Raw genomic sequence first — 22,337 nt, 5'->3', positions numbered from 1 at the left:
CTTGAATTGCCAGGTTTTATTCTTTCTTTTACTGAATGCTACCAACTTTTTCCGATTTTAAGAAAAATGCTCGTGCTACCGATCACAAATCCGAATGTACCCTATTCTTGACGAATTTATGTTTGGCGATCGTTTTCCAAAAATATTTGCTTGCTCTGGAAATATCATTGATATACTTGGCAGCCCAGAAAAAAAAAAAAACTTTCCCTACTTTTTGATAATCCCACCTTTTGCAATTTTTCTTTTACAAGTTTGCATTTAGAGATCCTCTATCAACATTTATTGCTCTGCCAATTGTGAATTTATAGAATACTCAGTCATGCTGATCACTGAATTTGTATTATTGATCAAGATATGAAAATACATATCCCAATGTATACTCTATTCTAGTGGTGTCCAATCTCTAGGTTTCTCAGTTTTTTGGACACTACGTCCATATTATCTTGACAGGAAAGGCATTATGGAAATTGTAGTTTTGTAAGGATCATATGGGCCAAGGTGTCTGATTGTGTCCCTAGACACCAATGAAATTAGTTTCTTAGGGTGTGTGTGTGTGATGATAACCTCTGTAGATATTTCGCTTTTAGTCCACACCTTTAAAGTTGGAACTGGAACTTCAGATTAACCCTATAGACAAGGAAAGATTTATGCCATATTGCAAAAATAAACTGGATTTTACCGATAAACTTGAGGACATTGTGAATAGGTGGCCCAGTATGTAAAAGAAGACAGTGCAGAGGGCAGAGGCAAGTGAGGAAAACCTGGGGGATTGGAGCTGTGACTGAGCTCCACCCAGGACTGAGCGTCAAAGACCGGACACCAGAGTCTGTGGTTGTGTGGGGACTGCAGGCCCAGCAACTAAAACTGGGGGGCAGGAGATTACAAGTTTCCTAGCCCCAGCTGACACCCTGAGGCACAGCAGCATACGAGAGCCAGGAGTCACCATGAGGGATTGACACCTGGAACAGGCTCAAGCTGCCTGCCATGCAGGGAAATGTTCCATTTCATGGACAGACTGAAACAGGGACTTGTGTGGAGCTTAAGGCACCAAGGACCTAGGGAGCAGCGCAGAGGGAAGGCCTCCAAATCCACCTGGCTAGGTGAAACCTGAAATGCTTCCAGGCTGCCCGGATATCCATGACCACCTGTTACCTGTACCCCGGACTGCACCTTCCATCAGGGATTAAAGGAAAAGAAAACTGCAACCCTTGTGTCCTCTAGTCCTTTCCTGCACCCTCAGTCCTGCATCCCAGCATCCACGATCCCTGATAGACTGTACACATGGCCCTGGGGCCTTGCTCCACCTGTGGGGAGCAGAACCATCCCAGCTGCGACACCATCGGCCCCAGCGGTCCCCTTAAGCAGCGTCAGTTACCGATTGCCGAACACCACAGGTGGCATCACGTGAAATCCCCTACCAACTTTCCCTCATCACTTTTATTGCGTGCTCAGGGCCACGGACCGGGTCACTGCTGCCGTAACCACTCCTTTAAGAATCGTCTGACCTGGTTTCCAGTACCCCATGGCCCTAGTGGATGTTGTAGTAGCGTTACTGCTACAGATGACAGCGTGGGAATCATAGGAAGCCGGTAAAACGCAAAACAGAAAGTCAGCATATCTGCAAACATTTTTATACCTGCTCTCCACAAGCAGAAACCTTAGACCTCAGTCCAGAGTCTCTCATCTAGCCAAATCAGATCTCATACTTTGCACTGATGAGAGGTAATACCCTGAAAACACCGCGTCTTTTATCTGAAGTCAACGCTCCTTTAAAGGGTCGATAGTGACTAGTAGGATCACTTCCAGAAGGTGGCGCTATAGAGTTCTATTCCTCTTTCTCTGAAGAAGCAATTTGCATATAGTCTTTTGATAGATCGTCCTAGGAATTCCTTGTAGAAATGATGCAGATTTCACCCCTTCATCAAAATATGCATAATCCACGGCAAAGACATGGTAATATCAACTTGGGTGTGCTGTGGTCTGAAAAGGGATTCTTCCTTGGTATCTTAATATTGTCTAACAATCTAATCAGCCTGGACTCGTCCACACTATTTGATGCATTATATATTAGTTAAAATAAAAAAATTTTAGTTTCTTATTTTCATCCACTTACAGCAACTAGGTATGGCGAGTAGTGAGTTGCAGAATTACATTTAGATAAAGCCTCGTTAAACTAATTGGGCATTTAAAAGGAATGGGAATTTCATGATGGATTTACTTTTCTTTTTTTCCCCACCAAAATCAAAACACACTGCAACCTGATAAAAAAAAGGTTTTAGCCATTATGGAATTTAGAAAGTACCAATGCCAAAGAAATCTGGAACCACAGCTCTGGTAGGCAGAATGCGGCTACAGTGACATCTAGTGGAAATATTGTGAAAGTAGGTAACAGTAACCTTTTCAGCAATTTTGTAAGGTCTCATTCACACACATCAGTATTTTCGCATCAGTGTTTGCACGCCAAAAGTCAGGAGTGGAATGTACAGCAAACTATAATTGAGAGATTAATACAAATAGTAATCTTCGGCACTCATGAATTTCTGAATCTTTTTGTAATTTCTTATCTTATTCTTTTTAATGTACAGCCGACATAGGAAAATATAGACATCAATCCATCCAACGTTTCGGCATCTGCCGATCTGTCTTTATTAAGGAAGTCTATAAATATACGGATACAGAAATGAAATAAAGATGAAACAAATAATAAATATAAAACTAACCATATTTCATTCTACTCATTATAAACAAATAATCAGACAGCTCTATCATGACATCGGATAACACAAACTATTCAGAAATAATCATCCCTAGGCCCTGGCTGTAGGTCTAGAATTTTGTCAATGGGAATATTTTACCATGCATATTAGGGTGTGTAAAAACATATCTGAAACACTGTCTATAATCTCCATCATCAAATATGACCAGCAAATTGGCCCAAACAAGTCACGTGAGCACAACAAAGACCATATTGAAAGAGGAAAAAAAAAAAAAGAGAAAAGTAGGGACCCCTGTGTGGAGGAGAGTGGAAACAACACAAAAGTAACTGATTCCATGAAAGGTATCAAAGACTGGAGGGTAAACTAACAAGGAGAAAATGAACCATAAATGAAATGAGAGGAAGGAGAAAAGTGAATAAAGGATATGTGATAAAAATAATATATAACAGAATATTTAATAGATAGTGTAGCAATGTATAAATAATTACCTATATTGGTAGGCTTAAGTGGGGACCATGAGAAAGTTTTCGGATTAAACATAATTGTTGGATTTAAGGCTATCTAAAGCCCTATTTTCTAGTATGGTGCAATCAAACCAGCAGATAAGGGGGGAGCGATAGTTGTACTAGACAGCTCTCATTATATCTCCATGGTGTATGAGCAGGGTCGGACTGGCCCACCGGGACACCGATGAAATGCCCGGTGGGCCCCGCTCCAGAGAGGAGGAGGAGGAAGAAAAAAAAAAAAAAAAAAAAGGACGCGGGCCCTTTAAATCTTCGGGCGGCGCCCACCGTCGCGCCCCCCCCCCACGGTGCTGGCATCAGGCCCCTCTTCTACTACTCACCTCTCCTCATTCCAGCGGCAGCTGCAAACGTCTTCAGCGCGGGGGGCATAATACTGTATGGAGGAGCAGGGTCCCATAAGATTGTATGGAGGAGTGGGGTCCCATAATACTGTATGGAGGAGCGGGGGGCCATAATACTGTATGGAGGAGCGGGGGGCCATAATACTGTGTGGGGGAGCGGGGGGCCATAATACTGTATGAAGGAGCGGGGGGCCATAATACTGTGTGGAGGAGCAGGGGGGCATAATACTGTGTGGAGGAGCGGGGGGAATAATACTGTGTGGAGGAGCGGGGGGAATAATACTGTGTGGAGGAGCGGGGGGGAATAATACTGTGGAGGAGCAGGGTCCCATAATAATGTATGGAGGAGCGGGGTCCCATAATAATGTATGGAGGAGCGGGGGGCATAATACTGTATGAAGGAGCCGGGGGCATAATACTAATACATAATATTGTATGATTGTATGGAGGAGCAGAGGGGGGCATAATACTGTGTGGAGGAGCGAGATCCCATAATACTGTATGGAGGAGCAGGGTCCCATAATACTGTATGGAGGAGCAGGGTCCCATAATACTGTGTGGGGGAACGAGGTCCCATAATACTGCATGGAGGAGCGGGGATGCATAATACTGTATGGAGGAGCGGGGTCCCATAATACTGTGTGGAGGAGCTGGGGGGCATAATACTGTGTGGAGGAGCATGGGGCACACAATACTGTATGTAGGAGAAGGGGGCCCATGATGTGCTGAATGGAGGAGCATTATATGGGGCCAATAATACTGTATGGAGGAGCATTATATGGGGCAATAATACTGTATGGCAGACTGGGTGGTTGGCCATAATACTGAATGGAGGACTAGGGGTTGCCCGTAATACAGTATGGAGCACTACGTGGTTGCCCGTAATACTGTATGGAGCACTATGTGTTGACCATAATAATGTATGGCGCACTATGAGGTGCCCGTAATACTGTATGGCGGACTATGTGTTGACCATAATACTGTATGGAGGACTATGAGGTGCCCGTGCTACAGTATGGAGAACTATGTGGTTGCCCAGAATACTGTATGGAGGACTATGAGGTGCCCGTAATACAGTATGGAGCACTATGTGTTGACCATAATACTGTATGGAGGACTATGAGATGCCCGTAATACTGTATGGAGGACTATGTGGTTGCCCATAATACTGTATGGAGGACTATGAGGTGCCCATAATACTGTATGGAGGACTATGTGTTGACCATAATACTGTATGGAGGACTATGAGGTGCCCATAATACTGTATGGAGGACTATGTGGTTGCCCATAATACTGTATGGAGGACTATGAGGTGCCCATAATACTGTATGGAGGACTATGTGTTGACCATAATACTGTATGACGCACTATGAGGTGCCCGTAATACTGTATGGCGGACTATGTGTTGACCATACTGTTTGGAGGACTATGCGGTGCCCGTAATACTGTATGGAGCACTATGTGGTTGCCCATAATACTGTATGGAGGACTATGAGGTGCCTGTAATACTGTATGGAGCACTATGTGTTGACCCTAATACTGTATGGCGCACTGTGTGGTGACTATATATTGTATTATATCATTTTTTTTATCTGTGCATCAGGAATCGTGGCATGTGTTAAAGGGGCCTACTGATACTCTTCTCTTTTGCCCGAGGCCCATGAAAACCTGGAGCCGACCCTGGAGACAATGCATGTCACGAATCATGATGAATATCGGCTGCAGCTGTGACAGGGCGCTCTGCTCTGTGACAGGCCATGTGTTGAAGTCACATAGCAGTTTTGTTAAATGACTCCTGCAGCCTTTGATAGCAGTAACATTGAAAGGCCGCCAGCCTATCAAAAGCTGCAGGAGTCATTTAACAAAACTGCTATGTGACTTCAACACATGGCCTGTCACAGAGCAGAGCGCCCTGTCACAGCTGCAGTCGGCAGCCATTGTAACGACTACGCCGAATATGAAGCCTCAAGAGGATGCTGGGGAGCGCAAGAAGGTGAGAAGAATCCCCCCCTCTGTAGTTGGGCAAGGTAGCGGCCATAGGGACGGACATAGGGGCCAGGTACATTAAATAAAGGGGCCCAGGATGAGGACATTTATTACTGGAAGGGGCCCAGGATAGGGACCTTATTAAGGTGGACATTGGGGTCCAAGATGGAGACATGAAATAAAGGAGCCAAGGATCTGGCACCTTATTAAATAAAGGGGTGACAATTACTGTATTGAGGTCACATCATTAGTGTTGAGCATTCCGATACCGCAAGTATCGGGTATCGGCCGATACTTGCGGGTATCGGAATTCCGATACCGAGATCCGATACTTTTGTGGTATCGGGTATCGGTATCGAAACAACATTAATGTGTAAAATTAAGAATTAAAATAAAAAATATTGCTATACTCACCTCTCCGACGCAGCCTGGACCTCACCGAGGGAACGGGCAGCGTTCTTTGCTTAAAATGCGCGCTTTTACTTCCTTCCGTGACGTCACGGCTTGTGATTGGTCGCGTGCCGCCCATGTGGCCGCGACGCGACCAATCACAGCAAGCCGTGACGTAATTTTCAGGTCCTCAATGCCTAATTCTAGGCATTCAGGAATTTAAAATTACGTTCCGGCTTGTGATTGGTCGCGTCGCGGTCACATGGGCGACGCAACCAATCACAAGCCGTGACGTCACGGGAGGCAGGAGACGCGCGCATTTTTAAAATTATGTCACGGCTTGTGATTGGTTGCGTGCCGCCCATGTGACCGCGACGCGACCAATCACAGCAAGCCGTGACGTAATTTCAGGTCCTCAATGCAGAAATAGGCATCAGGACCTGAAATTACGTCACGGCTTGCTGTGATTGGTCGCGTCGCGGTCACATGGGCGGCACGCAACCAATCACAAGCCGTGACGTAATTTTAAAAATGCGCGCGTCTCCTGCCTCCCGTGACGTCACGGCTTGTGATTGGTCGCGTCGCCCATGTGACCGCGACGCGACCAATCACAAGCCGGAACGTAATTTTAAATTCCTGAATGCCTAGAATTAGGCATTGAGGACCTGAAAATTACGTCACGGCTTGCTGTGATTGGTCGCGTCGCGGCCACATGGGCGGCACGCGACCAATCACAAGCCGTGACGTCACGGAAGGAAGTAAAAGCGCGCATTTTAAGCAAAGAACGCTGCCGGTTCCCTCGGTGAGGTCCAGGCTGCGTCGGAGAGGTGAGTATAGCAATATTTTTTATTTTAATTCTTTATTTTACGCATTAATATGGATCCCAGGGCCTGAAGGAGAGTTTCCTCTCCTTCAGACCCTGGGAACCATCAGGAATACCGTCCAATACTTGAGTCCCATTGACTTGTATTGGTATCGGGTATCGGTATCGGATTAGATCCGATACTTTGCCGGTATCGGCCGATACTTTCCGATACCGATACTTTCAAGTATCGGACGGTATCGCTCAACACTACACATCATACATCATTGGTTTATGGTGGCAAGTGGGGACATAATTACTGTAGGGGCCAATCAGAGGACATTATTACTGCTGTAATTTACTTTTGAGCTTACTGTCTTCCATGGGGAGAACAAAAGGGGGTCCTGCTACTGTGCAGGGTGGCACTATGTCTTTTTTTTTCTTCATCTGACATAGTATAGAAGTTGAGGAAAATAGTGGGGAAAGTGCTCTGGAAGCGATCAGCTATAGCTAACTGTGTTATTTCCTGCAGAGACAAGTCTTTGCTGGAAGAAGTAATGGCGACTGCACTGGATGAAGAAAAAAGACTTCAACTACAGATGTCACTGGTGAGTCAGTGTGTTGATTGTACACTTGCACTATATACTGTATACTGTGTACAGAGCTCCTTTGTATAATGCCACTGGTGATCACTGTATTATGTGTACACTGACACTATATACAGAGGTACTGTGTATATTGTCACTGGTGGTCACTGTATTACCTGTACATGTACACTATATACAGAGCTCCTGTGTATAATGTCACTGGTGATCACAGTATTACATGTGCACTATATGCAGAGCTCCTGTGTATAATGTCACTGGTGATCACTGTATTACATGTACACTATATACAGAGCTCCTCTGTATAATGTCACTGGTGGTCACTGTAATACCTGTACACTGACACTATATACAGAGCTCCTGTGTATATTGTCACTGGTGATCACTGTATTACATGCACACTATGCACTATATATAGAGCTTCTGTGAATAATGTCACTGGTGGTCACTGTAATACCTGTACACTGACACTATATACAGAGGTACTGTGTATATTGTCACTGGTGGTAATAACAGTGTTGTTAGTATTGAGGTTTGTATGTGCAGTGCCCCAGAGTCCTGGTCGTTGCAGTATTGTCGCTCTGCCACAAGGGGGAGTGATGGTACGTCTGATAGCACTAAAAGAGTTCACCTGACCAGGTATCACAGTCACACACTACACTTCACACTCCGGCCACCAGGGGGAGCAAAAGATTCTATGTATTAGGCCACTCCTCACACTCTGGTAAAACTGGGAGTCGGATAGGAAGTTAGGGAGAATCTGACTGGGTTTTGCCCAGGTAACATCTAGTGAGAGAGAGAGTTGCTTGGGAAGACTCAGGGAGGTCCCTGTCAGGGGTGGGATCCTGGCAGTGGCCTAGCACGAGACAGATCGTTACGGAGCCGTGCCTGCACCTCATTGCGGCGGCATTCTAAGAAAGGACACGAAGCGAAGTATATTGTGGAGAAGTGAGAAACAAGATCACAGCACAAAGGAGATAGAACCAGAAGGAGTGGTGCCCCAAGATCGGCAACATCCTTCTGAGGCGCGTAGCCGGCGGCCGGAACGCCGAGGAAGTAATAGGCTCTACGCATTACTTTGAACTACGGCAGGGCAGTTAACTCTAGGTTGGCTGTCTCACCTTTACACCTAATGAAGACAACGGAGGCAATTGTGGGAGAGGGGCGTCTCTAGGGTCCCTATAAAATAACTCCAGGCCTACCCCGTCATACGGTTGCGTCCTATCCAAACCATCTGGGGGACAGAGAGAAAGAACAGAAACATACACGACAGTTGTGAGGACTATCCCGTGGTGCTCAGCAGGGAAGTACAACACACAGGTGCTAGTAGGAAGGCTGATTTCCACCTGCAAAGGGAACTCTGGATGTGCCTTCAGACCGGCCGGTCTCAGCCAGCCCTGTTAGCAGTGCTCTGGATTGCGGATGCCGAAGCCTTCAGTAAAGAGGTAAAGAGACTGCAACCCTGTGTCCTCGTCATTTACTGCGACCTACATCATTATCATCTACTCATCAAGGGAAGCCCTGGGGACATACTTCACCTGTGGGAAGTTACAACATCTAGCTGCCATTCCATCACACCAGTGGACCCCTAGCAGCGTCGGTCACCCTGACCGAATACCACAGGTGGCGTCACGAACACTTGACAAACTCTCACCTACACCTTTATTTGGGCACCCCTTAGCAGGGCCACGGACCAGGTCGGGCCACCGTGACACCCCTACAACCGAGACCGAGAGACCCGGTACAGAGTACCCCGCTGCCCTGCATCTGGGGGCCACTCCAAACTTGGCGTCACGAACAGGATCTACTTAAGCCTGAGAATCAGGTCATGTGTGCCTTGGAACGGTGACTGAATTGTGCTTGAATCGTGATTTATTGCAAAGACTGTGTATTGCCAGTTGCCACCAAAAATTCCCGCCAAAACCGCCACCATTACAGCGCCATGAGGGGCGCAGGAGAAGAAGAAGGGCGTGGATTTGTGGGCGTGAACAAACTGAGAAGCGCAAAGAACAATGGCCGCCCAGTCTAAATATTGCTGTATCCTGAGGACATGTCCGTCAGCAGCCGAGGTCCGCCTTCTCATCCTCTATGGAGGATGGAGACGGGGCCGCCCCTGAAAGAGAGGGCGGGAAGAAGATCCAGAGGAGGGGACAAACATGGCGACTTCCAGGCAGCCACGTGGGGACATCCCGGCCTGGCGCAGGGCCTCATCACCGGAAGCGAGCCCGGATCCACCGTTGCTGAGGGGATTGACCGCCGCAGAGCTGCCCACGGGGAGGCCCAGCGGCCAGTCACCAGATGACTGGGTGGCCGTGGCCGAAGCCCGACAGTGCTGTCGAGAAGCTCACCCTCATGCTGGTTCCCAGCTGGGCCCCCCTGCGGAGATCCGCCTGCCCCCGCTTCACCCGCGCCAACCGCGGAGGACCCAAGGACCCCACCACTGGGTCGTGAGCCGTGGGAAAGGGATCTGAAGATCCTGCCCTGCCCTGGATGGAACACCGGCGGCGCCTGGTGGCTGTGTGGAGAGAAGAGACCTGACCTGCGGTCACGATTGATCTGAAGGGCGACGTGGATGACCCCTCACCGAAATGGGGAGTCATTGTGGCCTTCAATCCCCGGGAAGGAAAAGGATTGGTGCAGGAGATTGGATTACCCGTGAGAGTCCACATCGACAGGGACGAGGTGGAACCCTGCTACGGACAGGATGACTCCGACCGCGATCTGCGCCCTGGAGATGCCCGTTTCCGAGTACCCCGCTGCCCTGCGTCTGGGGGCCACACCAAACTCATAATCAATATTGTAGTATTCAGGCACTATGTGTTGGTAATTTGTGGTCTGGTCGCGGCGTGGCAGTATTTCCCCTTGTATGTGGTATTATTTGGTGCCAATATGCTGGTAATATTTATTTTTACTCATTTATATAGCGCTATTAATTTCACAGCGCTTTACAGACATTATTGCCATTGTCCCCGATGGGGCTCACAATCTAGATTCCCTAGCAGTATGTCTTTGTAAATGTGGGAGGAAACCAGAGTACCTGGAGGAAACCCACGCAAACACGGGAAGAACATACAAACTCATTGCAGATGTTGTCCTTGGTGGGATTTGAACCCAGGACCCCAGCGCTGCAAGGCTGCAGTGCTAACCTCTGAACCATGTTGCCCTAATATGTCATATTATTCGGTCACTATGTGGTGGTCATATGTGATCTGGTAATGGTGTGGCGGTATTTGTCCCTTGTATGTAGTATTATTCGGTCACTATGTGGTCTGGTCATGGTGTGGTGGTATTTCTTCCTGTATGTGGTAATATTGGTCTTGGTATAGTGGATTGTGTTGTGTATGGTGGTCATTTGTGCTCTCTGATATTAATTAGGAGAAGATTCTTTATTTCCATTAGAGTTGTAATGCTTTGTACACAGCGGCGGAGATGCACTTACAGGGGGTTTCCTGTGGGAAATCACCTCTCCACAGGATAAGTGATAACGTATTGATTGGTGTGGGGGGGGGGGTCTGACTGCTTGGACCCATTCAGCAATATGTGTAACTTTTTATCCCCATTAGACTGGAGTGGCATGTGCGACTAGATCGCTGATCCATTCATTCACTCTGTGACTGCACTTTTTTTTTTCTGGAAACCTCAAAGAGAATGAATGGAGCTGCGGTCAGATATCCCACCTACCGCTGCATTTTAAAATGGGGATAAAAGTGTCCTGTCAGGGATAAAACTTCCCCATTCTTCCGATCAGTGCAGTTTCTAATGGTCGGACCTAAGCGATCTCCTATCCTGTGGAGGCCATGGATGGGTGATAACTTGTTTTAACCAAGATCCCCATTAATGTAAACTATCGTCATTATACATCCCAGTTATTGGGGCGCACAGTAGCTGTGCAGCAGCCGCCTTTGTTTTACAGCTGATGCTCCGCCATAAGGAGATATTTACATATAGCTGTAGGGTGGGCCCCTGGTGGGCCCCAAACACCCCAGTCCGACCCTGTGTATAAGCATCTCAATGACAGGTATACATACTTATCCCTAGCAAGGGATCCTTCTTTAGAGATTTACAATGAAATTCGCCAGATTATGGATTCCTTCTGTAACAAGAAAGTTATTGATTCCAAATTAGATTAATCAAAAATTCACCTAAACCCTACCATTCCGGTACTTTGCGCATTGCCAAAGATACATAAACATTTGACAGGACTACCAATCGTGTCTTCCACTAATTCTTTATTATCACCAGCAGCCAGGACATTGGAGAAAATCCTAACCCCTTTTGATTAATGTGGTTTCCTTTATCAAGGACACTTCTGATTTCTGGATGTTCTCCGTACAGTGAATTCATTACCGCAAGATTGTATTCTTGTAACTATGGACGTTAACAGCCTGTATACTAATATTGACCATACTCAAGGCATGGAGGCAGTTAGCCTCTTAGATACATATACTGATTTTTCACGTGATCAGAAAGATTTTTGCATGGCCCTATTGTCTGATACTCACTCGTACTTTTTTCTCTTTGCGGATCAGTTTTTTTTATCCAAAAGGTCGGTACAGCAATGGGATCCTCTTATGTGAATATATTTATGGCGTCATTTGAGGAGAGATGTGTATACCCATACACTTTGAGGCACTCTTTTTACTGGAAAAGATTAATTGATATTTTCATGATTTGAAATGGAGATGAATCTTCCTTAATGGAATTCTCATTACATCAATACTCAGGTTTCGAACTTCACTTTTACATTACACAAAGATCTGAACAGTAAGTTCTCTTGATACCTTTGTTATGATAAGAGACGGTCACTTTGATATTGACCTTTATACTAAACCAACTGACAAGAACAGTCTGTTGCACTATACCAGCTATCACCCATCTCACATGAAGAGATCATTACCTAAATCTCAAATACACAAAGTGAATCGCATTGTCACTAAACCAATAAAAAGGGAACAACGTATCTCAGAAATGTGTGACAGATTTTCAAGTCGGGGTTATCCCGATAAAGTTCTGGAGGAGGCCACACAATTTAATCCATCCCACGCAGCTAAATCCAATAGGATGGCTTTTGCTACTACATACCATCCATATATGAATTTCTTAAAGAATTGTGTTCTTGACCACTTCTAGGTAAGGCCTATCCTACCATTCCAGAGTTTAATATTCCTCCACTTATTTGTCACAAAAGACCTCAAAACATTAGAAATTTGTTGGTTAGGGCTGACATTGTCTCTCAGAACCAAACACAGAGCCAACTAATGTTCATGACTCAAAAGAAGGGGACTTTTCCTTGTCTACACTGTCCCCAATGTTTATCAAGGTCTGTTGACCGAAACATCGCTACAAGAGGCAGAATAAATGTAAGCTCCTATTTTTTCACCATCCATTGTGGCGCTGTCGCTTTGTTTTTTGTGGTCTTGGTACTGTCTGGGATGGGCTCCCTGGTTTTGGACGTGCGCCCTTGTGTCCACTGAGATTATATATATATATATATACACGGTTTTTACTTTCTTTTGTTGTTTACCCAACATATCCAGGACCGCATCTCTCAACACAAGTCAACTATCCGCTGTAAACTCATGATGTTGCCAGTGCCTGCACACTATCTCTGTGGGACATACAGTTTGCCAATTAAGGTTTCACGTTTTAGAAAGTATTGTTCAATCTAGACGAGGTGGCGACACATTACGTAGACTTAAAAAGAGCGAATTGTTCTGGATTTTCACGGTCCATCCATGGGGCATGAATAGAGAATATGAAGCTCTTCAAAGATAACTTGTCTTGTATTAACACTCACACCTCTCCTCAAAAAGCCCTCTCTTGATCCATCCTCTGTATCTAGCTATCGCCCAATATCACTTCTCCCCTTTGCCTCAAAATTACTGGAACTCGTCCATCTTGAACTGTCCACCCACCACTCTTCTTGCTCTCTCTTTGACCGCTTACAATCTGGCTTCCAGTCACCCCACTCCACTGAAACTGTCCTAACTAAGGTCACCAATGACCTATTAACCGCCAAGGCCAAGCGACACTACTTTGTCCTCCTCCTGGACCTGTCCTCTGTCTTTCACACAGTGGACCATTCCCTATTATTAGGGTTGAGCGAAACGGATCGGACAAATTCAAAAATCGCCGACTTTTGGCAAAGTCGGGTTTCATGAAACCCGACCCTAGTGTGGGATCGGCCATGAGGTCGGCGATCTGCACGCAAAAGTCACGTTTCATATGACGCTTTTAGTCCTGTTACCAATTTTGAACTGCATTTAGCCTAATTTATTATTTGGGCCTATATCTGTTTCCTCCTCATCCTGCCCATTGCCCAGCCACTGCTAGAGGAGTCTGCTGGTACATTGACCTAGACCACTACAGTCCCCTTGCACTCTGCACAGCCAGAATCTGACCCTGCTGAAAGTCAGGTTCCCCTTCCCGCATACTATACCACTTTACACGGGGACAAAAAGTAAGGTGCAGATGAAAGTGCAGGTTCCTTCATCAGGTGGGGGGGGGGGCATACTTGTTGGCGACGTCACTGGCACAGGGCCCCTCATAGTACGCAAAAGTGTCTGCCAGTGGGAGGTGCCACCCACCGTCAAACACACCGCCGTACTATGAGGGGCCCAGTGCCAACGAGTGGTCCCTCCCTGCTTGCTCAAGTTTACAGGACTTGCAAAGTTGAAATACTTACCTCTCCCTGCTCCACCGCCGTGACGTATTCTGCGTTTCCTGGGCCCACAAAAATCTTGAGCCAGCCCTACCCACCCCCCTCCCCCCACATCTTTAGCCAAATGACCCTCAGTTTTCAATGCCTAACTATTATTGTAAAGTAAAGATTGACAAGCTTAAGTAATAAGAATTTATGTTTTTGCCATTAAAATGGGCACTGTAGGTGTTTTCCTGTCCTCCACTCACTGCCGACTTTGATTCCCTATTGACTTGCATTGGGTTTCGTGTTTGTCGGCCCCCGACTTTTCGCAATAATCGGCCGATTTCACCCAACCCGACTTTTGACAAAGTCGGGTTTTGCGAAACCCGACTCGATCCGAAAAAAGTAAAAGTCGCTCAACTCTACCTATTATTACAGAACCTCTCATCCCTTGGCATCACAGACTTGGCCCTATCCTGGATCTTGTCATACTTAAAAGACCAGACATTCAGCGTCTCCCACTCACACCACCTCCTTCCCTATCTGTCGGAGTCCTGCAAGGTTCAGTCCTAGGGCCCCTTCTCTTCTCCATTTACACCTTCGGACTGGGACAGCTCCTAGAATCTCACGGCTTTCAGTATCATCTCTATGCCGATGACACACAGATCTACATCTCTGGACCAGATATCACCACCCACCAGAATCCCACAATGTCTGTCTGCTATTTCATCCTTCTTCTCAGTTAGATTTCTAAAACTAGAAAAAGTAAAGTAAATAGCTGCCCAGTGCCCACTCTCCCAGTCCCACAAGCTCGCTGCCTTGGAGTAATCCTTTACACTGATCTCTTTCAAACCACATATCAAAGCCCTTCCCACGTCAACTCAAAAATATTTCCTAGATCTGTACATTCCTCAGCCAAGAATCTGCAAAAACCATAGTCCATACCCTCATCTCGCGCCTTGACTACTGCAACCTCCTGCTCTGGCTTTGCATAGCCATTCAGTATGTTACAAATATGATGAAGATACTAACTAAGCTTACAGCATCATTAGTTATGGTAACCCCTTTATACAGTGGCCATTTTCATTCTTTGCTTTTTACCAAGAGCCATAATTGTTTAAAAATTATATATAGTTTTTTGCAGGAGAAGTTGTATCATTTTATCATGTGATGCAAAAAAAAAATCCCCCCCATCCTTGTTCACTATATAGGAAGACTGTCCTATACAGTTCTCCAGGTCAGTAGAAGCATGCAGAGGTCAAATCAGTATAGTTTATTATATTTAAGAAATGGGGAAAAAAAAAAATTTTTCTATATGGGATATACAGTAGGGCTATGTGAGGGCTTATTTTGTGCTGGAGTATTTTTTTTGTTTGTTTGTTTTAACAGATACCATTGTAGGTTAGATACAATGTTTCAATTGCTTCTTGCACAATCTTGCAGTGAACAACAGCATAAAAAAATAAAAGCACGTGGAGTAATGTGTGCTGCTGGTGCATGTGAAATGCTTCTGTCAGGTTGACAGCAGGATTTAACAAGTTGAGAGCTGCAAGTGTTAGCTAACATGTGTAGGGAAAGATACGGGCTCAGAGTGTGAGAAAGCAAAGTTAAGGAGTCGACGCATGTCATGTCGGTAAGGGCTTATGGAATTATTCCATTTTTCTTCTTAAACAGTAGCAATTTTTAATAAAAACACAATTATGTATAAAATGTTTATTAATAGGCTGTAATAAGTTACTGTACTAAACACAAGTTAAAAAAAAACTGTACATGTAATAAATAACATTAGTTCTCCATGTCTAATGAGCAGGCATGCTGATTGGCAAAATATTCTACTAGCCGTCTGGTTGTAGCAGTCATTTCCTCATCTAGATATTCAGTAACAACAGTGGAAAACTTGCGCTAGAAGAAAAGCAAGAATATAAATCAATCAGTCTCCAAATACAATTACAGATCCACATTAATGACTGCTACCAATGCCCACAATACTTTGCCATCCTAACAAAACAAGTTTAGTATGCTACAAATGAGTGTCAATTGCATACCTTGGTGCGCTGTGCTATTTGCAAGGAATAACCTTTATCATTCAAAGTAAATAGATGGCCAAGCAGCTATACAAAAAGTGAAATTATTAACTCATGAGGGTGCAACCAACATCCATTTGCTATATTTCCACACATGTAAAACCGACAATTTTTTATATTTTGAAAGGGCTATGCAGCACCCCCTTCCTGATTGGCAAAGAATGGGTCAGTGTTTCTCTAATCTTCCTAATGCCAAAGGAGCAGGCCAACTTACATAAACTTGTGCACATTTCCCCATTTAACAGAATGGAACACTTGCAGTCCTGGTAATTGTAATACCTGGTGTTCAGCAAAGTCTACCTTTGCCCACTGTCCGATCAGGCAGAAGAAGCACATTAGACAGCATGGCAAGAGGGTATTGGGGAGTCACGTGCAATTTTTCCCCTCTAGTTTAGACATTTGGGAATGATTAAGATTGGCCGCAGTATCCCCCCCCCAAAAAAAAACAACACAAAGCAATAATGAAATGGAGGATGATTCTTGAAGCCCCCGACCTGTGACAGTAGTACATAAATACCTAAGGCTAAAGTTATGTCAAGCAGTCTAAATACATGTTGACAAACCTGGCTCTCACCAAAATCCACTAACCACTGGCCCTTTATAGCCTTTAGTCCATGAGTTCCCCTACCTGCGACCACTTAATTAAAGTGTTCTTGAGGTGTTGGCAGATATGCAACAGATACAGACTTATTTGTGCGCAGGAGGAGTTTACACTTTTCTGACCGTAGATAGAGACGTTGTGACTGCTTATGCATTACATTTAACTAAGCATATTACTTGTACTTTGGCTTAACTTTCTTTCTGGTAAAAAGGTCATTCAGACTTCTGTTATGCTGTATTAAGAAGCTGATGCATGACCTCATGTTCGGTGAAGATAAAAGTACTAAAAAAAAAAAAAAAAAAGTTCTAAAAATCTACTTTCACAAGTTTCTTGTGACCAAACTATGCAACAGGTTATGGGCCAAGCATAGAAGGCAAAAGAATCCTTCAGAGCAATTCTCTCCAAACAAATAAGTTAAAGATGAGCAGCAGTTCAGAGCACAGACTCACAGTAACTAAGCTGAACAATGAGAACTATCAGTTATGGAAGTTCAAAGTGGAGATGTTATTGTCTAAAGACAATTTATGGAAGGTAATCACTACAGACAGACCCAATCAGACATAGGATAAGAAAATCAGTCAAGCAAGAGCTACTACCAGCTTATTAGTGGAGGATGATCAGTTAATCCACATAATTAATGAGAATACAGCAAAGGGAATATGGGAAGCATTGAGAAAGCTACATGAAAGATCCAGCTTAATCTCATCTTGTAAAGTTTTTAGCAGGAATAGTTTGTGATTTAAGTTCAAGGAAAAACCTGCAGGAGCATATAAACTCCATGATTGAGGTCGTAACAGCTGAGATCAGTCGGTGAAGACATTAAGGAAAGCCATATAGCAACAATATTATTGTGCAGTTTACCAGATTCATACACTGCTCTGATATGTGCACTATAGTGTAATATCTGATTCAGATTTGTTCTCGAGTTTGTAGAGACCAGACTCAGATGAATATCATAGAATTAAAGATCAAACAAACAATTCCACTGAAAGGGATAGTGAAAATGCTCTTAAAGCAACAGACAAGCAGCTCCATAACAGAGACAAGAGAATGTTTCAGATGTAAGAAAACGGTAATTAGTTCTTACCGGTAATTGTATTTCCAGGAATCCACCTGAGAGCACCATTGGAGGACGTCCTTCTTACCCTCAGTGGGACAGGAACCACAAGCAGTTAAAAGGACCCTCCCCACTCCACCCACCAGTGATTTTCTAAGTACCACATCTGGATGGATGCAAAAAAGAGTTTATTTACAATTACACACCAATGTTACATCACATTAGTCAGTAGTATAAGCTTGCAGTGGGAGGGAACTAGTAGTGCTGTCAGGTGGATTCCTGGAAATACAATTACCGGTAAGAACTAATTACCGTTTTCCAGTCCACCACCTGACAGCACCATTGGAGAATACCAAAGGATGTTTAACTAGGGTGGGACTACTGCATGTAAGACTTTTCTACCAAAGGCTAATTGGTCTGATACGACATCTAATTTATAGTGTCTAGCAAAGGTAGAAAGACTAGTCCAAGTCGCCACCCTACAGATTTGCTCAGCTGAGGCACCCCCCTTTTCTGCCCATGATGTAGAAATAGCTTGTGTTGAGTGGGCCCTAAGAGTATCCGGGGGATCTTTCCCTTGGTTTGTATATGCTAGGCTAATCATGTTTTTAATCCACCTAGCAATAGTTGATTTTGCCGCTTTACAACCCCTATTTGGACCACCGTATTGTATAAATAAGTTAGTGTCCTGTCTCCAGCTTTCTGTCGCCCCTAGGTATTTTAGAACAGTCTCCCTAACGTCAAGGTTATGGTAGACCCCCCTCTTTTGCATTTTTAGGGTGTTGGCAGAAAGGAAGGAACGATTATCTCCTGATTTATATTGGTAGAGGATACTACCTTGGGGAGGAAAGCTGGGTTAGGTTTGAAGACTATTCTGTCGTCAAAGATTTGAAGATATGGATTCTGGATAGAAAGCCTGCATCTCCTCCAGCCTTTTAGCCAATGTGATGGCAATTAGGAAGGCAGTCTTAAAGGAGAGATTGGCTATGTCCATATCTTCCGACAGTAAGTAAGGGGTTTTACACAAAGTGTTAAGGACCAGGTTTAGGTCCCAAGGAGGAGTTGATTTCCTCACAAGTGGCCTCATTCTCTGCGTGGCCCTGGAAAATCTCGCTATCCAGGGATGGGAGGCTAGTGATGTATCAAAAAAGACACTAAGTGCGGCAATCTGTACTTTTAGAGTACTAGGCTCAAAGCCCTTGTCAAATCCGAGTTGCAGGAAATCGAGGATTCTGGGGATATCTGGTTTTGAAGTATCCACAGGACCTTCTCCCAGAAAGGAACAATACCGCTTCCAGATCTTGTTATAAATCGCCGAAGTCACCGGCTTTCTGCTCGCCTGGAGTGTGGTAATGACATCTTCTGACAGGCCTCTGGATCTTAGGGTTTTGTTGTGAATTCTGTTCTCGAGCTCCTTCCTGTGGTTATGAATGGTACTTCGGCGAGTTCTGTTCATGGACTCCCTCTGGTGGCTGTGAGTGGAGCTGCTGGTTCTGAGATTCCTTCTCCAGCTGATCTCGTTCAGGTCTTGGCTGGCTGCTCTATTTAACTCCACTCAGATCGTTACTTGATGCCAGCTGTCAATGTCCTAGTACTGGTTCAGTTCTCTTGGATCTTTCAGATGACCTGTCTACTTCAGCAAAAGCCAAGTCCCTGCTAGCTTATTTGTTACCACTGTGTTTTTGTCCAGCTTGCTATAATGATTTTATCTTGTTAGCTGGAAGCTCTGGGATGCAGAGTTGGTGCGGTGGTTTCTTTTGCACACTCTGCGTGGTTTTTTGTTAGTTTTTTATGCTGACCGCAAAGATACCTTTTCTATCCTCAGTCTGTTTAGCAAGTCTGGCCTCCTATGCTGAAACCTATTTCATTCCTGTGTTTGTGACTTCCATCTTAACTCACAGTCAATATATGTGGGGGCTGCCTATTTCTTTGGGGAATTTCTCTGAGGCAAGGTAGGCTGTATTTTCTATCTTTAGGGGTAGTTAGCTCTTAGGCTGTGAAGAGGCGTCTAGGCAGAGTCAGGAACGCTCCATGGCTATTTCTAGTTGTTGTGATAGGATTAGGGGTTGCGGTCAGCAGAGCTCCCACTTCCCAGAGCTCATCCTGTATTGCTAGTTTGCTCATCTGGTCATTTCTAGTGCTCCTAACCACCAGCACAACATAACAGGGTTTGCCGTTCAGGATCCAAGCAGATAGGTGAAGAGTCTGGATTCTTGTGGAACACCGGACCTTGAAGTAGAAGGTCCTGCCTGTTCGGTAGTAAGACTGGTTCATCTGTTGGCATCTTGGATAGTAGAGAAAGCCAGCTTCTTTTTGGCCAAAAAGGAACCACCAGGATTACGGTTGCTCTCTCGTCTCGTATCTTCCTGAGTGTCTTCGGTATCAGAGGAAGAGGCGGAAATGCGTACAGGAGACCTTCTCCCCAATATTGAGACAAGGCGTCTACTGCAGTAGCTCCGTCTAGAGGACTGAGCGAAAAATGCTCTGGCCTTTGTGTTTGACCTGGTGGCAAAAAGGTCCACCTGAGGTGTCCCCCATTTCTGGCATAGACTGCTGAATACTTCTGGGTTCAGTTCCCATTCTCCGGGATGTACCGACTTTCGGCTCAAGAAATCTGCTACCTGATTCTTGGCGCCTTCCAGGTGAACTGCCGAGATGGATCTGACAGATCTTTCTGCCCACCTGAAAATCTGGTCTGCTAAGTGTTGCAGTGGTGGATGTTTTGGACCTCCCTGGTGTCTCAGAAATGCCACTGCTGTGACATTGTCGGACAGTATTCTCACGTGTGTCTCGGACCTATGACTGGGCCTGACAACACTTTCCAGATCGCATACAGTTCCCTGAAATTTGACGATCTTGCGGCAATCTGAGGAGTCCATTCTCCCTGGTAGTATGTTCTTCCTATATGACCGCCCCATCCTTATTGACTGGCGTCTGTGGTAACGGTAACACAGGGATCGAGTATCCATGGAACTCCCTCTCTCAGGTTTCCCGGTGTGGTCCACCAGGTTAGGGATCTCTTTACAGACTGAGACACAACCATCTTCCTGTCTAGGGAACTCTGTTTCCTGTTCCAGGAACCTAGGACTTCTCTTTGCAACTCCCGCGAGTGGAATTGGCTCTATTTCACACAGGGTATGCATGCTGTCATGAAGCAGAGTATCCTCATTGCCCCTCTTATGGAGGGGGTACTTCTGAACTGATGAATGTGCCTGATCAAGGCCTCTTGCCTGTCTTCTGGTAAAAAAGATGTTCTTAGATTGGAATCCAACATAACCCCAAAAAATTTTATTCTGGAATTTGGGACCAGGCAGGACTTCTTCCAGTTCACAATCCACCCCAGCTCCTGTAGGATGAAAAGAGTGAAAGTGCAGTCTATTTTGAGGAGTTTCTGTGATTTCACCATTATCAGGAAGTCGTCCAGGTATGGGACTATGGTCACATTCTGGTTTCTTAGATAGGCCACAACTTCCGACATCAACTTGGTAAAAATTCTGGGCGCTGAAGCAAGCCCGAAGGGGAGACATCTGAACTGGAAGTGATGTACTATCCCCTTGTTCATTATGGCAAATCTCAGGAATTTTTGGTAGGAGACGTGTATCGGGACAGGATAGGCGTTGCTTAGGTCTAGGGTACACATTACCATGTCCTTGTCTATCAGAGGCGTCGTGGACTTTATAGATTCCATCCGGAATCTTTTGTACCGGACCCATTTGTTTAGTGGTTTTAAATTTATAATCGTCCAGGAGTCCCCGGATGGTTTCTTTATTGAAAACAAATGGGAATAATGGCCTTTGCCTCTTTCTGAGATGGGAAGTGACACAATCGCCTCTAAATCCAACAGCTCCTGGATGTTTGTCCACATGGAGGAGTCGGAGAGCAGGCAGGGTCGGGTTACTACAAATCTTTCTGGGGGACTGCTGGAGAACTCTAATTTGTATCCCTGCGCGATTACCTGTAGAATCCAAGGATTCTGGGACACCTTCTGCCAACCCCCTAGAAATTTTTGTAACCGACCTCCCACCTTGATGTCATTTATTTGACTTTGGTGTACCTGCACTTGGGAAGATGGAGTCTCTTCCCTTTCCACCCTTGGGATAAGACCACCTCCCAGTCTTCCCTTTCCCCCTGTAGTCTGTCCTCTGACTGGGTCGGGACCTACGAAAGGGCTGATACTTATTGGTATTCTCCTCAGGGAATCCCTTCTTTTTATCTGAGGCTTTTTCTAGGATATCGTCTAGAATAGGCCCAAATACTTTATTCCCTGAGAATGGGATTCCACACAATTTGTTTTTTGACTGGAGATCCCCCGACCAGGTTTAGCCATAGGGCTCTTCTGGCCGCGTTAGACAAAGATTCGCTTCTAGCCGCGAAACGTACAGATTCGGCAGAAGCGTCCCGTCATGATTCCCCAATGGCATGGGAACATCAGAAACACAAAATAACAGACTAGCCCTCGGGTGATGGAAACTCAAGCTGACCGTGACCTAAATCTACCACACAACTAACAGTAGCCAGGAAGCATTCCTACGGCTGCCTAGATGCCATGCGCCAGCCGGAGAACTAACTACGCCTGGAAGGGGAAGG

The 22,337-nt window shown here is 45.3% G+C and overlaps 1 protein-coding gene across 2 annotated transcripts in view; it reads right to left on the bottom strand.

Annotated features, from left to right (window-relative positions):
- The window catches only part of LOC143818485 (baculoviral IAP repeat-containing protein 5.1-like), a 230,316-nt gene that overhangs the window by 174,285 nt on the left and 33,694 nt on the right, over positions 1 to 22,337 (bottom strand). Inside the window, exon 4 of one of the 2 annotated variants that reach the window (XM_077299780.1) lies at positions 15,707 to 15,910. The exons of the other annotated variant lie outside the window; for it this stretch is intronic. Coding sequence (XP_077155895.1) covers positions 15,794 to 15,910 — 117 coding nt within the window. The 3' untranslated portion in view covers positions 15,707 to 15,793. Of the gene's footprint in view, positions 1 to 15,706; positions 15,911 to 22,337 lie in introns of those variants that run through there. 2 annotated transcript variants of the gene reach the window in all.

Source organism: Ranitomeya variabilis, chromosome 3 (assembly GCF_051348905.1).
Source record: "Ranitomeya variabilis isolate aRanVar5 chromosome 3, aRanVar5.hap1, whole genome shotgun sequence".
Taxonomy (NCBI): Eukaryota; Metazoa; Chordata; class Amphibia; order Anura; family Dendrobatidae; genus Ranitomeya; species Ranitomeya variabilis.
This window is presented reverse-complemented; position numbering and strand designations above follow the sequence as displayed.